The following is a 23062-nucleotide window of genomic DNA, read 5'->3' on the forward strand; positions in this document are numbered from 1 at the left end:
CTGCTTGAAATTGTTTGATGTTCAAATTATGTTTGGATTATATATATATATATATATATATATATATATATATATATATATATATATATATATATATATATATATATATATATATATATATATATATATATATATATATATATATATATATATATATATATATATATATATATATATATTATATATATATTATATATGGATGGTGAAGTAAACATTAGAGATGCTTTGCCACAAGCTGCAACTGTAGGAACTACACTAACTATGGTGATGCAGATCATCTTCAGAGATGGTATTCCTTGGAGCATCCACGTTGTTGGGACCCTTCCGCATCATCAGCAGGGATCTCAGGGTCTCAGGTGTTTCGCCCCTTAACCTGAACACCTCGCCTGAGTGGGGCAGTGAAGGCTGACTAGCCTTTACCTGCAGAAGGGTTCCAACTGTGGGCTCTCTTCAGCCACAGCCATCTTGAACTGGACTCAGCTGCTGCAGCTATGTCCCTGGTGGCTATCTTCAGCTGTTTAGGCTCCAGGCCCACCCTCTAGAGGAAGTAGCGCACAGATTTTGCTGGGAACCCGCGGCAGCCGACTTCAATGGGATAGCTGGTAGCGTGCCACCCAAGTCAACTAGGTCTTGGTACTTGGCTTTTTTCAGTTGGTGGGATGTGGCTAGCCTCTCTTCCCAGGGCACTGTGAGCTCAGCAATTATGATGGTTTTCGTGCTCTTAGATAACAGGACCATATCTGGAGAGTGGTCACTGCCACCTCCTGTGGGAAGACAAGCGTCCTCTTCAGGTCCACTCACTATGTATATGTATATATATATATATATATATATATTTCTCCATTGTATAAACTTGTAAAACACAGTATTTTCTCTGAATGAGCATATAAGGTCAAATGTTGTGTCTCAACTGCCAAGAACACATAACACTCTCATGTAATCTCACTTGCATTAACCCTAACAGAAGTACAAAACAACAACCGAACCATACTTGTTTTTTTTTTCAACACTGGATTCCTCCAGTGAAGTCAAAACAGAAATCTTGAAAAATAAGTCTTAATGGAGTTAGAGAATACAATTATTTCAGAAATAGACAGAATTAGAGTCGAGAGTTAATTCATTACTTTTTTCATACTTAAAGGTGAAGTGTGTAGTTTCTTGTTCTAAAAAATACATTTCCCAGTTTAATATGCCACGGCAACACTGGCTCAACATGCTATAAATTTAGGGGTGGGACTATCTGTTTATCTGACCAATGGACGAATTAGGAAACCTGTTTGAAAACATCTTGGTTACATATATGTAACCCTCGTTTCCTGAAGGAGGGAACGGAGACATCATATTGGAATCTCAATATGTTGGTGACGTTCCGACGTGATGCTGAATGTGACCGACTGAAAGGGAACAATTGTTTTCCTATTCAGACAGCAGTTGTGCAGAAATTACATCATTATTTATTGACATTGAACGTGACCGACTGGAAGGGAACATCTCGGTTATGTATGTAACCCTCATTTCCTGAAGGAGGGAACGGAGACGTATGCCACCGACGTATTGGGATCTCACTCAATACATTGGTGATGTCCCGTCGAACGTGACAGCGGTTGTGCAGAAATTACCTTATTATTTAGCGTTATAGAACAGGGCCCAGACAGAACTTAAGTATGATACATAAATGAAGCAATATTATAGTAATGTTACAGCATATAATCTATCTTGCATGAGAAACACAACTGAACATATTCTAGCTAAATGTTCCAATTCCAGATGTCAAGGCTGAATGTTGGTAGGAGGCTACACACTGATAATGTGACAATCTATGTTTTGGTTCAAAAGCTGCCTTTTCGATAGGAAGTGGATGGCTTTGAGAAATCCTGTTACGCACACCTCCTTTGAATCCTCGCTGAGCGAGTAAACCTTCTTCTCCGTCTTCTTATATTTGGTAAGTAAAAAGTAATTATTCGTGAAAAAGTAATTATTTGTCATTTATATGCTTGTTTATGATTCTCTCTCTTTATTTATACTACTGTTTAAACATTTTGAGTCAGTAATATATATGTATATATATTACGGCCGTCAAACGATTAATCGTGATTAATCCCATCCATATACTGTATATATATTTATATTATATATAATTATTAATATTTTTTAAATAAATATTTTTCTCCTTAAATATATACATGCATGTGTGTGTATTCAAATATACATAATAATTATACACAGTACACACACATATATTATTTAAACACAGACTTTTATTTTGGATGCGATTCATCGCAATTCATCGTTTGACAGCATATATATATATATATATTTATTTCAAATAAATGCTGTTCTTTTCTATTCATCGAAGAATCCTGAAAAAAAGTATCACCGTTTCCAAAAAAAGTGCAGCACAACTATTTTTTTGATAATAAGTAGTTTCTTGAGCACCAAATCAGCATATTAGAATGATTTCTGAAGGATCATGTCATCTAAAAAACTGGAGAAATGATGCTGTTAAAATTTCAGCTTTGCCATCACAGGAATAAATGACATATTTCAATGAAATGTTAAAAAGTATAGCCTCTCCAAAAAAACTAAAAAAACTATATGCAGACTATAACAAAAAGTTGAAGGTATTGTAATTATCAATGTTTTGGGGTTTTCAGGGCAAAAACATTGTTTTCTGTGTATGTTCCGTAAAAGAACCTGGTTTGTCTCCTGACTTAATTCATCAGTGCTTGCATAAAATATGTGAAATCAAAGTCTGGCCACTATTGCACATGAATTGCTGCTGAACTGCCCCGTCCAATTAATAATAATGTTTTTTCCTTTCAGGAATTCGATTAACATTAAAGATGGGTGAGTGGGACTTCCTAGGAAGACTGCTGGATAGAGTCCAGACGCACTCAACGGTGGTGGGAAAAATCTGGCTCACCGTCCTGTTTGTGTTTAGGATTCTAGTCCTAGGTGCTGGTGCAGAGAGAGTGTGGGGCGACGAGCAGTCGGACTTCATCTGCAACACAGAGCAGCCGGGGTGCGAAAATGTGTGCTACGACCAGGCGTTCCCCATCTCGCATATCCGCTTCTGGGTACTGCAGATCATCTCTGTGTCCACACCTACTCTTGCCTACCTGGGCCACGTCGTCCACGTCATACACGTCGAGAAGAAAGTGAGAGAGATGTTGAGGAAAGAGCTTCAGAATGAGCAAATCAGTCTGTTCCTCAAGAAAGGCTACAAATTTCCCAAGTACAGCAGGGACAATGGGAAGGTCAACATTCGGGGGCGTCTCTTGAGAAGCTACATTCTGAGCTTGCTATGTAAGATCCTTCTGGAGGTGGGTTTCATCCTTGGCCAGTACTATCTTTATGGCTTCACCCTTCAGGCCCAGTATGTCTGCGTCCGTTTTCCGTGTCCTCACAAGGTGGACTGCTTCTTATCGAGGCCCACTGAGAAAAGCATCTTCATTTGGTTCATGCTGGTGGTGGCCTGCGTCTCTTTACTCCTGAATGTGATTGAGATCCTATATCTGTGCGGCAAGAAGTTCAACGAGTGTCTCAGCCGTAAAAAGGACTACATCATCACCCCCATGACCCCGGTTGTGAACAGGAAGGACTTCAAAAAACCAGATGAGGTCATCCAGAACTGGATGAACCGTGAGCTGGAGTTTCAGAGGAGGGAACCTGGCAATGAGGCAACCAAGAGCGTGGCTTCAGAGGAACATAGTGATGACATGCAAGAAGTCCATATCTGATCAGCAGGCCTCTGTACACAAAGCCTTTCGCACGGTCAACTTGAGCAAACATCCACTGATCCAACTAACTCATGCAAGTTCGAGACCCCCCAACGCCAAGCACACTATGACCCCCTCTCTCTGTTTAACAAATCAATAATGTAATGCTGAAATTTCTGATCTGTTTTTGTTTTTCTGTCATGTATGCCTGAAAATGTACTTTGTAGCAAGGTTCAATAAAAGCAAAACAGTTTAATGTAACCTGTGTCTTGTGTTTCTTTTATTTCTGCTCTGCTTATTTCGAGGTCAGTAATATTTAAAAAAAAATATTAATCTTATGCTCACCAAGGCTGCATTTATTTGATCAAAAGTACAGTGAATTGAGTTATTACAATTTAACACTCCAGTCTTTAGTCACATGAACCTTCATAAATCATTCTAATATGATTTTACTATTCATGTAAATGTATATAATATTAGTTTTGTGTGTCAGGCACTTAAGTGTGGAACATATCATTGTTAGAGCCTTTCAATCATTAATTTGACACTCCTGTGTACCTGCATTCAAAATCTAGTTATTTCCATTGCTTACCGTTGGACAACGTGACAGTAGACCACTTTCAGCTATTACGCAATCTTAGTAAAGCCCAAAAATCAAGGTTCAACTATTCTCGGCAATCACTTGGTATGCGGCTTAGTTTCTAATAGGAAGAGGAGCAACTCGCTAAAGGTAAGTGTGAAATCAATATGACATTGTCTTTATGTTTCTGTTCATGTATACATCGTTTCAGGTCACAAATATGAAAGCTATTTGCTGCGTGGTGAAAAAAAGAGAATATTTAAGAATAAATTAAATACAATTCATTATATTCTGACTGTAATCGGGCTAAGTGCTTAATGCTAATCTAATTAATCCTCTTATTAATTGTTCTTTACCTTAAAGACATATTATGCTTTAAGACAGTAAAAGTTTTTAAAGACATTTTAGGGAATGATTTTAACATGTATTTCTTCTAAATCAATATTTTTATATTTACCAGTAGCCACAGATGTTTATCCAATGAATAAGATTCAGAATTATTTTGTGTGAAATTAAGTTGCGAGAACCTCTGTACATTTTGAATAAATGTTTATTATTAATTTTTTTTGCCTGCATCATATGTTAATGTATTACAATCATTAATGCATTTTATATAGTTTTATAAAATGTAACATTTATTATTAAACACCTTTTGTAGTTTTTGATCCAGTATAATCTTCTCGTTTTGCTTTTCTACTTGTACAAATCTAAGCACAATAACTAAACTTGTTTGAAGGACTAATTAATTATTAAGTATATTAATCTTTTAAGAGTATGCCATTAATGAAGTCTCATTTAAAGGCTTATTGATTAAGTTAAACCTAAAGTGGACTTTGTAATTCATCCGTTTTCCTTCCCTTTCTTACGTCCTTTTTTGTAGGAAAGTCTGAGCATCAGCAAACATGGGAGACTGGGGCTTTCTCTCTGCGTTATTAGACAAAGTGCAATCTCACTCCACCATCATCGGCAAATTATGGATGAGCGTCCTTTTCATCTTCCGAATCCTGGTGCTGGGAGCGGCGGCGGAGAGCGTTTGGGGTGATGAACAATCTAGTTTGGTTTGCAACACGTTGCAACCCGGTTGCGAGAACGTGTGCTACGACTGGCAGTTCCCCATCTCACACATCCGCTTCTGGGTCTTGCAGATCATATTTGTGTCCACTCCAACTTTGGTGTACCTCGGCCATGCGGTGCAGGTCATTCACCAAGAGAACAAACTCAGGGAGAAGATAAAAAGACTTGGCGAGGGCCACAAGTTGAAGTCACCCAAATACACAGATGACAGGGGCCACGTCAAGATTAAAGGAAACCTGCTCGGCAGCTATCTGACCCAGTTGTTTTTTAAAATCATCCTCGAGATTGCGTTCATCGTTGGACAGTATTATTTATACGGCTTTATTATGATTGCCAAGTTTACATGTACCCAATCTCCTTGTCCTTACACCGTAGAGTGTTTCATGTCCCGTCCCACAGAGAAGACCATCTTCATCATCTTTATGCTAGTGGTAGCCTGTGTGTCTCTGCTACTGAATGTCATTGAGGTGTTTTACCTGCTGTGCACCAGGTTGGGATGCCGAACCAGCAAGAAACGCTCACACAATCACATGACTTCGCCGAAAAACCCCGCCAGTTTGCCATCTTCCTGGCAGATGACATCGGAAGACGCTCTGAGGCAAAACAAAATGAACAAGCAGTTTGAGAGCGGTCAGAGTCTTGGAGGAAGCCTGGATGGGGCGAAAGAAGAAAAACAATTGATGGAAGACCATTAGATTTAGAAGTTTTAAGAGAATCATCTCTACAGTTCATTTTCCTTAACCGATTGTCCAGTATTTTAAACACTTGAGAAAGAAAGTATTGTTATGATACTCTTCAAACGGATTGTGTCATTTAATTATTTTATGATCATTTTGTGCATAATACAAGTTTGGCTAGGATAGTGTTGATATATTTGTTAAAAAATGCTTGTTGTTATATGATTGTATATACTGTGTGTAAATATATCCAAGAGTCATTAGGTCCACATGTCTTGTTTGTCTGATGTTGTCATTTTCATTGGCCACATTTTCTGTTACAAACAGACACATTTATAGTGATGTGTATTCTGAATATAAAAGGGGTGTCAGTGATGTTCAGAGAGCGGACTGACAATATCCTTGTTTGAAATAAAACTTTTTAAGACAACAGAAGTTTCTTTCTTCACAAGATATCTAATCCAGTTTATGTACAAAATCACATAATGAATGCAGTTTCATGAAGTGCCAATGGATTTATATATAAAAAAAAATAATAATCACATATAAAATAATCATAAAATACTGTGCTTAATTGCTAATATCTGATTAATAATCATTAATAAGCATATTATTAATTGTTCTTTACCCTAAATATATAACATGCTTTAAGACAGTAAATGTTTTAGACATATTCAAGTGTTAGAGAATGATTTTAACATGTATTTATTTATCAGTTTTTGCATATTTTATTTTTACCAGTCGAACCAAGGAATAATATTCAGAATTATCAAGCTGTCCTGTGATCCAGCAAAAAACAAAACATTTAAACAAAAAAAAAATTGTATCAATGTTTTTGCCAGCACCATATGTAAAAAATATTTTTTAAATGTAATGCATTTTATATAGTTTTATAAAAATGTTATTTGATTAATTTATAGAATTTTTAATTAAACAAAATTACATATATTTTTTAATCTACATCTGTGCATTGCACTGCAAGTTGCATTATCTTTATGTTGATGAATGTTGTTCTCGCATATCTAATATATAACCACGCTGCTGATTTTTATCACTGTTCTTTTACTGACTAGAGCTCAGATGATGAAAACCCTAAAGCACTAAAACCCAAGCATTCATTATGTTATAAAAGCTCCTCCTTTTGTGCATGCCAAGAGAATATTTATTCTGTTCTCATGGTGAAACATTAAAAAAAACAAAGTGGTTTTATGTCCCAGTATTCATTGTGTTCCGAAATTCCAGCCATGTTATGAATCACACTGATGGCAAATCAATATACCATGCCAAGCTTGAGTGAATTGCATGTATATATGAGTGTGAGTATGTGTGAATACAAAGGTACAGAGATCTTGTCTCATATGTATGTACTTATCCTAGGTTCTAACATGATTAATAATTAACTTTGTGCTCAATTTTATCCTGTTATCCCAAATATGGCCATGGAACTTTAATCAGACGTCAAGTGGAAGGTGACAGCAAAAAAAAAAAACAAATTGCACAATCAAGTGCACTGAAGTTCAATCTTTACACCTGACACTGGCATTTCATCATTGAGCAACACAGTCAATCAGCAACGGGCTGAGACGCAAGCTGTCACAGGTAAAAATACAAGTTTTTAATATTTTACATTTTTGTAAGGCTCTATTTGCTCATTTATATGTGTATTATGTATTGTTAAGTTTCATTTAGAATTCTAAACAGGTAACAAAACGGGCTATAATCTAATAATATTACATTGTACTGATATACAGACAGAGTTTGGTGATTGCTAAATGTTAACCATTCTCTGTTTCGAACTGAATGCTACATTGGAAAAGTCAGTCATTCACATTGTTGAAACATTATTGAGTATCTTGAAAGCTGCATGTTGAAACATTTGCTTGCTAATTAGTTACATATTCCCTTTTTGTCATTAAACCACAAATAATGCCTAGAATTGTTTGTTGTCAAAAATATCTTTATAAATAAATAGAATTTATATTTTGTTTTAATCAGATTTTAAGCTTGTGCGCTCTTATCTTCTGAACATCAGAGTGTTGTCACAGTCCACTAAGGTACTGTGGTTTAGTTTCTTTAAATTTTATCTTTTGTCATACTTTTTCCCTAATAATGTTACCCTTCTGCCGCACGTAGCTCACACGTAGTCCACTTGCAGATAAAAATGTTGTGTTGACATAGTTGATGCAAGCAAGCATTGGTTTTTTTTAGTAACCATGCGATGTGTATTTTTTTCATTGTCACTGAATAATGACTACAATTTTACCTATGGAAGGAAGAAAACCATGCAGTGTTGAGACAACCTTTCATTTTTGGGTGGAAATACTTAAAGCGCACTTAAAATGATAATAATAATAAAAAAATGCACTGTAACTATGAAAACTAGTGCTGTCAATCGATTAAAAAAATAACAAATGAATCGCACAGTTTCTCTGTAATTAATCGCGATTAAAAACATCTGACTTTAAAATATTTTTATATTGTAATAATTTTACAGTTGCTCTCCAAATTAATGTCGAAACAACTTAAAGAAAGTATTATTATTTTTATTATTATTATTATTATTATTATTATTATTATTATTATAGTTGTTGTAATGGCATCTTTGAATGAAGACCAGTCTCATTGATAGTAATACTGGAACTGATGTCTCAATGAAATTTATTTATTTTTTTACATTAATGATAGACATTCAACATTACAGTATAATTGAAAGCTATATCAATTTCAACATTTATTAGGTTTTAAAAAATAGCAATGTGTAATATAAAGGTGCAGTTATGAGGATCAGAAATGCAATATAATATTCAAAACTATGTTTTCAGTGGTGTATAAAGACCTTACATAATAAACCATTATATTTTTATTACCTTAGAATGAGCCATTTATATCTCCATACACCGCGGGTCCCCAAGTCACCATTTTGCGCGACAAACTTCTCTACAGAGCGCTAGTCACTCTCTGTCTCTACTCTCTCCGACGACAACATTTTTGTCCTGTGTTGGCCACCGTAGCTTCTCGATGTGGTTCAAAAGGGAGGGGTGAGCGTTGGGTGATTGCAATTCACAACCTCACCGCTAGATGCCGCTAAAATGTACACACTGCACAGCTACAATTTTCTCCGTTACCGTTGTTCTTTGATTAACATTAATAACAGACAGCATTAGTGGTTGCTGTCACTTTAAGATCTGCCGTAATGTAATTTGCAGCCAGGGTCGTCTAGCAACTCTCCGATGGCTTGCGAGCTTGAAAAACCAAACTCTAGTCAGGCCAATCACATTGTGTATAGAGTCGGTGGGCGGGCTTAACATAATGACGGCAGAGTTGCCACGGTTCGTGTGAATTTCCTGCTACTTCCCTGCTAACAAAGAACGGCACTGAAGTCATTCTTAAAAAAGGAAGATTTGTTCTGAGTTTTGCTGCCTGGATACGGCAAAAGTTTAATCTATCAACTAGCTCCGCTGGTGGGAAAATGCATGGGACCCACTTGTGATTGTTGTCTCACCACTGATAGCGTTCTGGTTGGTTCTAGAGCTATCCTATTGCGTGCAGAGGGAATTTGAAAGACAACCGTTTATCCCGCCCCTCGTATTGAGCCCTGCCAATGGTGTGTTTCCAGACCCAACATCTTGATGTGGGTCTGGCTTGTCAGGCTACTGCCACTCATGACACATAAAATCATTTAAAATAATTAAATAATTTTAACGTGTTAAAGTGAGAAAAAAAACTAATTGCATGCGTTACTGCGTTAATTTTGACAGCACTAATGAAAACACATTATGTGAAGTACACTTTGAATTTTGAAAGCAAGTTTCATTTTTAAAAATTAAAAAAATTTTACAATATTTTTTTAAATCTTTTTCTGTTTTCTAAGCAGCACAATAGTTTTTCACAGCTATTGTATTAAAGGGATAGTTCACTCAAAAAGGATAATTCTGTTATCATTTACTCACCCTCAAGTTGTTCTAAACCTGTATGAATTTCTTTGTTCTGTTGAACACAAAAGAAAATATTTTGTAGAATGTTGGTAACCAAACAGTTGACGGTAGCCATGGACTTCTTTTTGGGTGAACTATCCCCTTAAAGAGATAAAGCCCATGATTTACTCACCCTCAAGTCATCCTAGGCGTGTATGACATTCTTCCTTCAGACGAATGAAATCGGAGTTATATTAAAAAAGTCCAGGCTAATCCAAGCATTATAATAGCAGTAATTGTTGCTCTGTTTTTGAAGTCCATAAAAAGTGCATCTGCCCATCAAATAACGTGCTCCACGCGGCTCTGGGGTGTTAATAAAGGCCTTCTGAAGCGAATCGATGCGTTTGTGTAAGAAAAATATCCATATTTAAAACTTTATCAAGTAAAGTTTCGGCCGTTTCGGCCGACCGCCTTCCGTATTCAATTTATGGAAAAAGTGTTGAAAGTGCCTCTGCCGATCAAAGGCTTACGTTACCAGGTACGCTCGTCAGACGTCGCGTACGCATCTTGAATTGCGAGAAGGCACTTTCAACACTTTTCCACGGAAGGCGATCGGCTGGAACTTTACTTGATAAAGTTTTAAACATGGATATTTTTCTTACACAAACGCCTCGATTCACTTCAGAAGGCCTTTATTAACCCCCCGGAGCCGCGTGGAGCACGTTATTCGACGGACAGGTGCATTTTTTTATGGACTTCAAAAACAGAGCAACTATTACTGCTATTACGAAGCTTGGATTAGTCAGGACTTTTTTAATATAACTTAATTGTATTCGTCTGAAAGAAGAATGTTATATACACCTAGTATGACTTGAGGGTGAGTAAATCATGGGCTAATTTTCATTTTTGGGTGAACTATCCCTTTAATATGTATGAAGTATTCCATGCATTATTTTAAAATTATCTTTAAATAATGACTAAATATTTACTCTGCTCCTACCACAAGATTAAAATAGTATTGGAGTCTTAGAATATAGTCCATAAATTAGACTTGTTTTTGTATTTTTTTTCTCCTCTTTGGAGTAGCCACTGCTCTATGAGCCACGTAATGATACGCACGTAATGATACACAATAGCATATGGGTTTTGAATGACATAATGGTGAGTAAATAATGAGATTGTTTTCAGCATGTTAAGCAGATCAAAAACTAACCACTCAAAAATGCTGTCTTTCTCCCCTAGTTTTCCAGGCAGAGAAGACACTAGAGGCACAAGCATGGGAGAGTGGGGCTTTCTCTCCAAGCTGCTGGACAAAGTGCAGTCTCACTCCACGATGGTTGGGAAGGTGTGGCTCACCGTCCTTTTTGTCTTCAGGATCATGGTTCTTGGGGCCGGGGCCGAAAAGGTGTGGAGCGATGAACAATCAAAAATGATCTGCAACACTAAGCAGCCGGGTTGTAAAAACGTGTGCTACGATTACAGCTTTCCAATCTCCCACATTCGCTTCTGGGTACTTCAGATCATCTTTGTGTCTACACCAACACTTCTATACTTCGGTCACGTTCTGCATGTCCTTCACAAAGAAAAGAAACTGAAACAGCTGATTGAAAGCCACGCTGAAAAGCAAGGCATCAAACAGCCCAAATACATCGACGATTATGGCAAAGTTATAATCAAGGGCCAATTGTTAGGTAGTTACCTAGCCAGTCTGTTTGCTAAGATCTTGCTGGAGGCTGCATTTATTGTAGGCCAGTACTATCTTTACGGTTTCATAATGATCCCGAAGATAGAATGCTCCCAATCTCCTTGCCCTCATACGGTTGAGTGTTACATGTCTCGTCCAACAGAGAAAACCATCTTTATCATCTTCATGCTGGTGGTGGCGTGTATCTCTCTGCTTCTGAACGTGATTGAGATGATCTACCTGTTATGCCGCAGGTCAAAGAGACATCGTGGCGCACGGACGTCTACATTCCCGCAAGGTTTTAACGGATCCAAGATGTACATTAATTCAAAGTCTAGCAAAACTTGAGGGTGAAAAGATTGTTTGGTGTTGTAAGTACTTTGTACATAGGTAAATGAGGCTGAATCTTGGAATTAAAATGAATGTAATTTTGTGATCAATTTGTTTTGCACAGTTTTTGTTTAGCTGTGAAAGTATATGTATTTTAAACAATGTTTGCACTAGTTGGTACATGGTGCCATAGGACATTTCAGGTAATGTTATATGGACTATGTTTAACTTCTAACCTTTAAGGTAATGACTTGTCATATATGACCACGTATCTAATCTTGCAACATTTTTGTGATGCTCCTCTTGACAACGAAATTGTCATAAAATGACATTACACTTAGATAAAAGTTCATTATGTAACAGACTGCAGTTTCATATTTTCCTGAATACTTTCTTCTCTCCCTATTTGGTTAAAGCAAACCAAAGCAAACCTAAGAGTTAGGCCCTACAATCTGTTAAAACCTTTATAAATAATTTAACAAATGTTTTGTTTTTGCTTTTTCTTGTTAAATTAATGTGTTGCTCAGCTATTGATGTGTGGGAAGGCATGTGTATTGGAAAAAAGAATTAAAAGAGCATCCAAACATATCAACTGTAGCATAATTTACTCACCCTTGTTCCAAACCTCCATGACTCCAAAAATAACAAAAAAGCACGATAAAGGTATCATAGAAGTATGCTGCCTTCACGTGCTATCGGAAATTGGATAATTCCGACTTCTGAAGTCGTGATTACGAGCTCATTGCATTCAAGTTTCAGAATGTGGGGGCGTTCATGTGCAATTTTTACCTCGGAAACTCGTATTTACGATAATTCCGATAGCACGTGAAGGCAGCAGTAGTCCATATGTCTCGCGTGTTGTTGGAATCGTATTGCAATTTGACTATGCGCATATTTTAAGTATTATAACTGACAAATATTCAAACCGTGTCTGACGCGTCAAACGTTGTTGTTTATGGTGTGTTGCTACTTGACTAGCATCTCCTTTAGTGGTCTATGAAAGAAGAGAACCGTCATGCGGTTTTGAGAGGACATTTTATTTTCTAAGTTAACTATAGCTATATGAATCTTAATGGGAAAACTTGAAGCACATACATAAAAAATAAAATAAATACAATGTAAGGTGGTATCAAGAATTAAAAATTAAATATAACAATCTTTATAATAAAAATGAAGGAAAAAAACGGAAATACATTTATTTGTTCGTTTTTTAAGCGCACTAATTGTTTTTCACGTCTATATAATGTATTATTCTGTCTGAAGTGTTATTTCATGCATTGGTATTTAATTTTCCTGATTTTTTTAATGCACTGATGATTTATGGTCTTCATACGCCCCCCTGTGAAGGAAAGACATAACAGCAATGCCAGCCAAATTTTTCCTGGCACTCACCCTTGTGTTGATCCAAACCAGAAGAGTTCCTTTCTTCTTTTGAACACAAAACAAGATATGATGAAGAATTTGGTTAGTAACCAAACAGTTGACGGTAGCCATTGACTTCCATAGTATTTTTTTTTTTCCTATATGGAAGTCGATGGTTGCCATCAACTGTTTGGTTACTAACTTTCTTCAAAATATCTTCTTTTGTGTTCAGCAGAATAAAGAAACTCATACAGGTTTGTAACACAAGGGTGAGTAAATGATGACAGAGTTAAACACACTATTTTTATTTTTATATGTATTTTTATTTGCACATGACATGTTCACAATAATTATGTTTAACAATAATCACTGAACTGTGTGTAGGCTACTGCTAAAATAATAATGTTCATAATAACCGCTAAACACTTCACTTAGGTAGCAATTATTTCTATAAAGCTAATATAAAACAGATACATATAGCATACATAAGGAATGTAAACACAATTTTTACCTGGTTTCAACCTTGAGGATAATTATCTCACAGAGCATGTGGATTTTTTTTCCCACATGGAATTTCTGGAAATTTGTAGGCTAATCTAGGAAATTGTGGAAGGCTCGAGTTTGAGACTTGGGTCTAGGGGAAATATGATGTAATTTCAGGATGTTTCAGTGGTAACACTTTACTTGAAGGGGTGTGCATAAGACTGACATGACACCGTCATATTCATGACACGTGTTTTATGCATGTTCATGACAACTGTCATTAAGTGTCATTCGCTCAATTATGACATTTTTAATGCAAAGATGACATTATTTGGTCTTAGTTATGACAACTTGACATAAACCAATACATCCTAACCTGTCAGTGTCTTTGTCATGACAACTTGACATTACTAAGACAACATAACCTGTCATAAGCATGACATAGCAGATTAATTATCAAACTTAAATATTAAAATATTATCCAAATTAAGTGTTAATGTTCTGTCAAATTATTTTAAAACAGTGTCATGAATATTTTTCTTGACCTAAACTACAGTGGTACAAGTTGAATTTGTCATTAAAATGTCATTAAGTGTCAATACTCTGTCAAATTATTTTATAACAGTGAAAACTCACCTCAAAATGGTGTACGCCATTATGTTGGTGTCTTAGCTAGACTTATCCATGATGTAAAAAAGCATTTCATGAAAATATAAATGTGTGGGATGCTGTAATTAACTGTTTAGGAAACTTTTTTTTTTACAACATTATGAACTGAAAAATATTCACAACGCTGTTATAAAATAATTCGACAGAGTATTAACACTTAATGACATTTTAATGACAAATTCAACTTGATCCACTGAAAAAAATATTTATGACAGGTTATGTTGTCTTGGTAATGTCAAGTTGTCATGACGAAGACATCTCAAATAATGTCATCTTTGCATTAAAAATGGCATAACTGAGCGAATGACACTTAATGACAGTTGTCATAAACATGCATACAAACTCCTTCATATTCATGACATGTGTCATGTCAGTCTTATGCACACCCCTTCAAGTTAAGTGTTATCGTTTCATTTAGCAAAATGTCTCAGTGTGGGTTAATTTCTGTATCTCAGCCACAGCAGGTGTCCTCATCTTGTACTGGCTCCTACGACCCATCAGATAGAACATCTCTCCTAGATTCAAAGCCAAAGACACACACGCCACCACAAGCATGAAGACAATGAAGATGCTCTTTTCAGTTGGGCGGGATGTAAAACAATGCACGCCGATTTTAGGGCAAGGGTCTACTTTACATTCTAGCTGTGTGGGCATCCAAAGACCAATTAAATAGTACTGGCCTACAATGAACCCTGATTCAAACAAAATAGTCACAAAGAGACTCGACATATAGCAACCAAGCAGGCTCCCTTTGTAATAAAGCTTCCCGTTGTCATCTGTGTATTTGGGTAGTTTGACGCCACGATTCTCTGTCCGGTTTTGTAAGTTCTGTCTCAGTTTGTTTTCTTTGTGGATAACGTGCAGAACGTAGCCGAGGTAGACCAGATTTGGCGTGGCCACAAAGATGATTTGGAGCACCCAGAATCGCATATGGGAAATGGGGAAGACATGGTCGTAGCATGCATTCAAGCAACCAGGAGTTTTGATGTTGCAGACCATACTGGACTGTTCATCTCCCCAGACTTTATCCAGGCCAGCCCCAAGAACCATTATTCTGAAGATCAGGAGAACCGTCAGCCAAACTTTCCCAATATTGGTTGAGTGAGACTGCACCTTGTCTAAAAGTTTAGAGAGGAATCCCCAGTCCCCCATGCTGACCTGCAAATGAGAAGACTTCTGAGGGAAAGTACAATATGCACTATAAAAATAAAAATAGGGCACAATGTACTGTATTAATTTTAACAGAATTTTCTGTATATCTTTTTGTGAACATCATTGCGTTCTTTTAGAATATATATACATACACAGTAGTATATGATTACTCAGAACAAATAATACTTTACTTTGATTTGTGTTTTTAACCAAATGGTCCATTACGTTTAGTGGTGTATAGTAGTCAATTCCCCTTCTCAACTGTCATTTAAAATAATTCATTACATTAAAGTTGAAATGTAAAATTGAGAGGAAAAAATAACCTTATTAACCTACCTTATTTTATGATGACAGATCCCGTGACACTTGTTTTTTTTAATTGTGTGAAGGCGAAAAGATGATATCAGAGGTTTCAAGATCTGATCTTCAACAAGTTTTGTTATTTTTATAAGTGTAGCTTTCATTTAGTGTCCACCCACAAAAAAGCATTTCGCTACTGGTCAATGAGCACGTACAAACACATACAAAATCACACACTCAGGTTTACATCATGTCATTCACTTAACATTGTCCAGCTTTGCCTCGAGATTTTGCAATACATGAAACCAAAAAAATGTTAAAAGTCACCACCCACATGATCATGAGAAATGTGATGCCATTCTGGTTTCCATAGACAGTGTTTTTCAAAATCACAAAAACACAAACGCAATGATACAAGTAAAGGTCTGACAGTTTATGTCCTAAATGTTTGCAAAAATATCTTATGCAATCCAAAGCATTGAAGATGCAGATTAAAGGCCATGATCATTACAATGTTATGCTGTTTTTGTCTTTGTACAGTTATGGGTTTATAAAAATTGTTTTAATAATATTCAGATAACATTTCTGTAATATTTATTTTAATATCAATGTCTGACTGTACCGTGGTAATAAACAGTGGTATTAAATTAAAGCAGCAAATCTGTAAATATGTTAACATACATGTTTGAACTTTGTCCAGCTCTCATGTATAGTTTCACCACAGCGTCCTACTCCACAGAAACCATAATTATGGGAGAAAATCAGAAAACATTACATTTACTTGCGGTTCTGTGAAGTGGTTGTACATGGTAGAGAATATGGTTGTTCTCACTCAATGATAAAACACACAAACACCACATGAAAGGTCACAAATTCTGGACACAAAATTTCCTATCCTCATCATCCATTTATGTCAGATCACCTTTTATATCATAATTGAAAGACCACTAAAAGAAGACACATATGTCCAGTTGCATGGATGTGTTGTACTGTATGTGTCTCTATGGCTCGAGGCTAGAGCTTTTACTTGGAGAAATGAGAGGTGAAGTTATTAAACGTCATTTCGGGAGGAGTACGCCCATCTAATCTTCCAATAAATACCAAGGTATAAAACCAGCAGCTTACCTCTTCCCATTTTGAGTTCCTGGACCATCCCTCTTCGTCCCCTGCTCCTCCATTTGTAAAATTTAGCCTGTTATAGGGGGGCAATCGGAGCTAGGGTAGAATTTTACATCAGAATGTTGGGGAAGCTATACGTTGAAACTGTAGCTTGTCAATCTAACCCATAACCCTTAAAGGTGCAGTGTGTAGATTTTAGCGGCATCTAGCAGTGAGGTTGCGAATTGCAGCAGAGAAGCTACGGTGGCCGACACAGGACAAAGATGTGTCGTCGTCTGAGACAGCAGAGAGTGACTAGCGCTCTGTAGAGAAGTTTGTCCATTTAGGGCTACTGTAGAAACATGACGGTGCAAAATGGCGACTTCACTGTAAGGGGACCCACGGTATGTAGATAGAAACGACTAATTCTAAGGTAATAAAACATAACAGTTCATTATGTAAGGACTTTATTCACCATTGAAAGCATATCTATGTATATTATGTTGCATTTCTGTCATAAATATTACACACAGCACCTTTAAAGTTGTTAAGCCATGCACAGTCAAGGTCACTTCGTGGCTTACTACATTGAAACTTTAAAAGGGCAATATCATTTTAAAATATATAATAGAAAAAAATACATAATTTAATTAAAAAAAAATGTTTTTGAATGAATGAACATCCCAATTAACAAATAAATGTTTGCACTAAATAGGCTGTAACTAAATACTAAAATGTGGCTTAATTTATACATCTGATGAATAGTCTAACAAAAATTACCTGGAATGATGCGACTCGAGTTTTTTTAGAATCTGTTCATTTATAAGAACCGTCCGAACGAAACGTATGGGGTTTCGTATTTATTTGAATGAATAGGAAAGCAAAGCAGTTTCGAACCAAGTGTCCCACACACACTCTGAAAAGTGAAGCCAAAGCGTCTCGATTGCCCCCAGGTAGTTGGTCCCAGTATAGATAATAAACCCCGCCCCTCCATGTATTCTCATGGGACGCAAGACAAACAAACAATTAAATTACACTTCAAATAAATGTTTTTACCGAATATGGTTTCTGTCATTTTAGGTAGTTTTTAGCATGCTGGTGTGTAAGTTCAAGTGTTTTTTTAAAAATAAGTTTGGTCTTAGTTAGTTATTTGATGCTATAAAAACGAGGGGTGTGACGTCATGATTGACAGCTGGGATTGACAGCTTCTCTGAGTGAAGTGAAGTATAGTCACTGCGGCACCAATGGAGCTGTCCATAACTGTTTATTTCACACCGACATAATGAGTTGTTCTGCAGTAAATTATACTAACAGGTACTGCAGGTCAGGAGTGTGGGCGGGGTTTTGATATCACGGCTCTACTTCCTGCTCTCTACTGCGCAGGTCCCAAAGCAGCACAAGATGTCAGCACCATTCGGACATTGGCGTCTTCACTTTTCTCCAATGGAAGATAGTGAAAGGGCATTGTCCATCTTTTTTACAGTCTATATTTTGGACAAAAAAAAGAAAAAAAAATGAGGACTGTTTAAGACGAACCGATTCACAAGAATGAATCAGATGTTCGATTCACAAGAATGAATCAGGAATGTATAGGTAAGTTAGAATCATGAAATTCGTCTTAGCCTGGCCTACCAATGTCACAACTAGCATTTGGTAAAAAGTTTCCAACAAGAAATTTCTGCAGATGTCTGAAACCCACAATATCATAGAAACAAGTAGCAAGAAACAAGTGCAGTTGTGATCAAATGTCTGTTATATAGAAATCACAGAATTCTGACATAGCCATTTTTAGGAAGCAAAACTTCTTCTTCTGTTTTCTATTTTTTTCCAGACCATCTTGTGGCTCTTTCTTTAAACTCTTCTCACCACATTGTTTTCCCTAAAACTGCTAATACTGTATTTCCTTCCAATGTATCTGTTTGAAAAGATGAATTGTTATATTTTTTATATTTTTTTTGTTTGTTTGTTTTGGTATAATGATCAGACATCACAATATAGGGGTGATTGAAGCTGGTAAGCGGTAGAAAACATGTGTTCTCTAAAATGTTGAGTTTGACGTAATTTGCTGATCTTGCACTTATGCAATTTCCTGTAATCTTTTTCATTTTCAATAAGAGTGAAAAAAAGAGAGAACATTCGGGTTCATTCATCAATTTGGCCTTTCTTATGAGTTAATCTGTCACTGCAATATGACCTTTCTGTCAGGACCAGAGACAATAGGCTATTTCTTTTTATCTTTCTTTCTGTTTTTCAGGTCTTGAGTGTAAAAAATATTTGTTTTTAAAGGGTTACTTCGGGGATTAAGCTTTGTATCAGTAGAAACCCAAATGATGGTACTTTTCCCAATCATATTCCCCTGTGACAAGAGAATTATGCATTTTATTTCTGGAAAAAAATCCTCAGATGACGCAAATATCGTCATTTTGCGTCATCTGAGGATTTTTTGGCCAGAGGCTAGAGACTACAGCCAGTAGAAGGAGCTGTTCCGCATGTTTTCAACCCGCCCACAGGGGAGGGATCTCACTCACAGAATGTAAATGCGTACGGCCGCTCGGCTCGGGCATTAATAACGGAGCGATGCGGAGCTAAAGGTGCTTTCACATCTCTAGTTCGGTTCATTTGGTCCGAACCAAGGTCAAACAATTATACATTGTAGCATTTTTCAGCTTTTTTGGTTCCTTTTCACACCACACTGATTGCTTTGGTCCGAACCAGTTGAAATGAACCAAATGCAGTCACATGACAACATCCACACCACTCATTGGCCATGGCGTATTTCCTAAACTGCTTTTCGTTTGGTCAGAATTTACGTGCGGAAAAATTCCAACAGAAGAGGAAAGCGTGGATGCGAACGGCGAGCGTGCATCGCTCGTCAAGTTTGTCCGCGAGCTGCCATGCTAAAGTGCAAACTCTCAACAAACACTTCCTCATCCCATAATGCACAGCGCAGCTGACTACGGCAGCTGGTTTAGTCCAAAAATGATCAGTACTTTTTGCAGTTGGGTCTGTTCGAGGTCGGATCACGTTCTCACCACAAACGAACCGCTCCAGAGTTCGTTTGAAAGCGTATCGAGACCACCTCTTCAAGGAGTTTGGTCTCAGTTGTTTGGTCCACTTTTGGTGTGCACCCGAGTGCGATCGCTGCTTTCACACCAGACCTAACAAACCACACCAAAGGGGAAAACAAACTCTAGTACGATTCAAACGAAGTGAGTGTTTCAACTTTTCAATGAATTCCTATATGAAAGTTAAGCTTCCATAGGCATGATATGAAAACGCGCCAGACTGGACACGCGCTGAGAATGACTGCCGCGCTTACCTCAGCTCTGCTCAGCTCTTCGCTCTCGTGATGAATGAAATCTGACTGCTGCTGCGTCTGTGCCGTGACTTTCGTTCGGCTCACTCACACTTTATTGAAAAGACACGTTCAGTTTTTAATTGTAGTGTCTATTCTCTAACTCATCGGATTGATTGTATTACTATATGAAAATCAAAACGAGGTTGGGGGCGGTGCCGTGGTGGGCAAGTGATGACCAGTAGGCGTGGCTTTGGGTTTGGCCTCAAAGGGCAGCGAAGCAAGTGCATTTTTGGAGTTGTTGTCTTTCATCCACAGGAGACAAAAATACATTTTCTGTCTTTTCTCAGTCTAGAAGGCACTAAATTCAAAAATAATTTCACATTTCTATTACACAAATGACCCAGTTTAAATACACATTCATCTTCCCAGCGCTGAAGTACCCCTTTAAATGTGAGTTCAAACATTTACCCTCAGTTGCCCCCCTTTTTGGATTTCAGTCACGTATTACAGGAGATTTATAAACAGAGATTACTCAAAACAGGCTAAAAGTTCATTCAGGATGACTTTCCACAAATCTCTCTCCCACAATTACACATAATTAAACAAAAATTCACATCATTGAGAAATAAAACTCCTTTTTACTGGGAGATTACACAAGGCTTTACTTACTAACAATAAATTGTCAAGTGTTAAAGAGATTGTCAGGGTAAATCTGTGTTTTATACAGAGAATCATACATTTTAGTGCTGTAAAACGATTAATCGCAATTAATCACATCCAAAATAAAAGCTTGTTTATAGCCTAATATATGTGTGTGTACTGTGTATAATTATTATAAAATACAGTGCACATTTTTTTAAAGAAATAAATAATATAAATGATATACATATAAATATACATGCATGCAAATATTTCTTAAATATATAAATGTATTTTCAAATATCCTTAATAACTATACACCTTACACACAGATATCTTATGTGACACAAACTTTTATTTTGGACGCAATTAATTGTGATTAATAATTTAACAGCACTATATCACTATTTATTACATTTTTTTTATAAAGGCTTGTTTCAGAAGAGGGAAAAGTTGTTGTTTTTTCAACCATATTTAATGAAAAATAAACCTTTTTTTATATATATAAAAAGGTCACTTTTAAACCTTTTATTATGACTTTAAATACCTAAACTTGAAATCAGTCATCCATCATAAAAATATATTCATTGAAAACTAGAACGATATAAACAAATCTATTTGATTAGTGAACTAATCATGTTTAAATGTTCTGTGTGTGTTAATTTTTGTTTTATATATATTACTGTAATGACTGTTAGTCATGTTGTTCCACCACAAAAATTTTGGCAGCATTTGTCTCAAAAGTCAGTGTGCTTATTTACACAACTATGTTATTTTGCAAGTTTTCATCAAGCTTTATTAATTTATTAAGCAAAATCTAATATTGGGTTACACTTTATTTTAAAGGATTAGTTCACCCGAAAATGAAAATTCTGTCATTAATTACTTACCCTCATGTCGTTCGACACCCGTAAGACCTCCGTTCATCTTCGGAACACAAATGAAGATATTTTAGTTGAAATCTGATGGCTCTGAAAGGCCTCCATTGGCACAATGTACGGTTCACTCTCAAGACCCTTAAAAGGTACTAAAGACGTCATTACAAAGTCCATCTCACTACAGTGGTTCTAAAATAACTTTATGAATCGGCGAGAATAGTTTTTGTGCGCAAAACAAACCCTAAATAACGAATTATATAGTGATGACGATTTCAAAACACGGCCTCATGAAGCTTCTAAGCGTTATGAATCAGTGAGTAGAATGAGCAGTTTGAATCGCCAAATTTCAGCAGTTTGGCGGTTTGACGCGCGATCCGAATCATGATTCGACTCACTGATTCATAACGCTTCGAAGCTTCATGAGGCCGTGTTTTGAAATCGTCATCACTATATAAGTCGTTATTTAGGGTTTTTTTGCGCACAAAAACTATTCTCGCCGATTCATCAAGTTATTGTAGAACCACTGTAGTGAGATGGACTTTGTAAAGACGTCTTTAGTACCTTTTAAGGGTCTTGAGAGTGAACCGTGCCATTGTGCCAATGGAGGCCTTTCAGAGCCATCAGATTTCAACTAAAATATCTTAATTTGTGTTACGAAGATGAACGGAGGTCTTAAGGGTGTCGAACGACATGAGGGTAAGTAATTAATGACAGAATTTTCATTTTTGGGTGAACTAACCCTTTAAGGTGTCCATGTTACACTGTAGTTATACATTAAGTACTGAGTAATAATAATGAACATGTACCTATAGGGTTATCATGGGTTAGGGTTAATGCTACTGATCCACAATCTGATTCTGACTTGTGGTGCAGCCTGAATCATAATCATACCGTGTTTGTTCGTTACTTCGTTTGTTCGGTTGTTGCTTAGTTGGGGACACTTAATATTCAACAATATTATTGATTTCACTGCATTGACACTATTGGATGAGAACTGAAGCTGGATGATGACATCACTGTTTTCTGCAAAGCTGCTTTACTGCTTTATAGATTAAATGAAATAATTGAATAATTGATTGAATCTTTACAATGGAACTGAATTTATACTGAACTGACTTCAAGCTGAACAATGACACTGTTTTCTTTTAGAGCTGCCTCTACAGCCGATCTGTTCTCATCATTAAATAATTTTCCGTGCTTTGAAA

The 23062-nt window shown here is 36.5% G+C and overlaps 4 protein-coding genes across 5 annotated transcripts; 3 read left to right on the plus strand and 1 right to left on the minus strand.

The window, feature by feature from the left end:
• Positions 1–2843: 2843 nt before the first annotated feature.
• Positions 2844–3740, plus strand: gja11 (gap junction protein, alpha 11; the record flags this gene model as incomplete). Its single annotated transcript, XM_079831091.1, has 1 exon — positions 2844–3740. The coding sequence occupies one exon, from the start codon at positions 2844–2846 to the stop codon at positions 3738–3740; it is 897 nt and encodes a 298-aa protein (XP_079687217.1).
• A 642-nt stretch (positions 3741–4382) lies between these two features.
• Positions 4383–6841, plus strand: gja13.1 (gap junction protein alpha 13.1). The gene is made up of 2 exons (XM_079831092.1): positions 4383–4449; positions 5180–6841. The coding sequence occupies exon 2, from the start codon at positions 5202–5204 to the stop codon at positions 6066–6068; it is 867 nt and encodes a 288-aa protein (XP_079687218.1). The 5' UTR covers positions 4383–4449; positions 5180–5201; the 3' UTR covers positions 6069–6841.
• A 716-nt stretch (positions 6842–7557) lies between these two features.
• gja12.1 (gap junction protein, alpha 12.1) lies at positions 7558–12566 on the plus strand. 2 transcript variants are annotated; one of them, XM_079831095.1, is made up of 3 exons: positions 7583–7649; positions 8046–8104; positions 11207–12557. In XM_079831095.1, the coding sequence occupies exon 3, from the start codon at positions 11241–11243 to the stop codon at positions 11994–11996; it is 756 nt and encodes a 251-aa protein (XP_079687221.1). In that variant the 5' UTR covers positions 7583–7649; positions 8046–8104; positions 11207–11240; the 3' UTR covers positions 11997–12557. The 2 variants fall into 2 exon arrangements, with proteins under 2 accessions (XP_079687220.1, XP_079687221.1); XM_079831094.1 differs by lacking the exon at positions 8046–8104 and having other exon boundaries at positions 7558–7649; positions 11207–12566.
• A 2340-nt stretch (positions 12567–14906) lies between these two features.
• Positions 14907–15644, minus strand: gja12.2 (gap junction protein alpha 12.2; the record flags this gene model as incomplete). The annotated part of the gene is made up of 1 exon (XM_079831096.1): positions 14907–15644. The coding sequence occupies one exon, from the start codon at positions 15642–15644 to the stop codon at positions 14907–14909; it is 738 nt and encodes a 245-aa protein (XP_079687222.1).
• Between the last annotated feature and the right edge of the window lie 7418 nt (positions 15645–23062).

This window comes from Gobio gobio (assembly GCF_949357685.1).
Source record: "Gobio gobio genome assembly, chromosome: 12".
Lineage (NCBI taxonomy): Eukaryota > Metazoa > Chordata > Actinopteri > Cypriniformes > Gobionidae > Gobio > Gobio gobio.

Excerpts from the sequence above, each read along its gene's own strand:
- gja13.1 (XM_079831092.1), top strand. The coding sequence starts at position 5,202 with ATGGGAGACTGGGGCTTTCTCTCTGCGTTATTAGACAAAGTGCAATCT.
- gja12.1 (XM_079831094.1), top strand. The coding sequence starts at position 11,241 with ATGGGAGAGTGGGGCTTTCTCTCCAAGCTGCTGGACAAAGTGCAGTCT.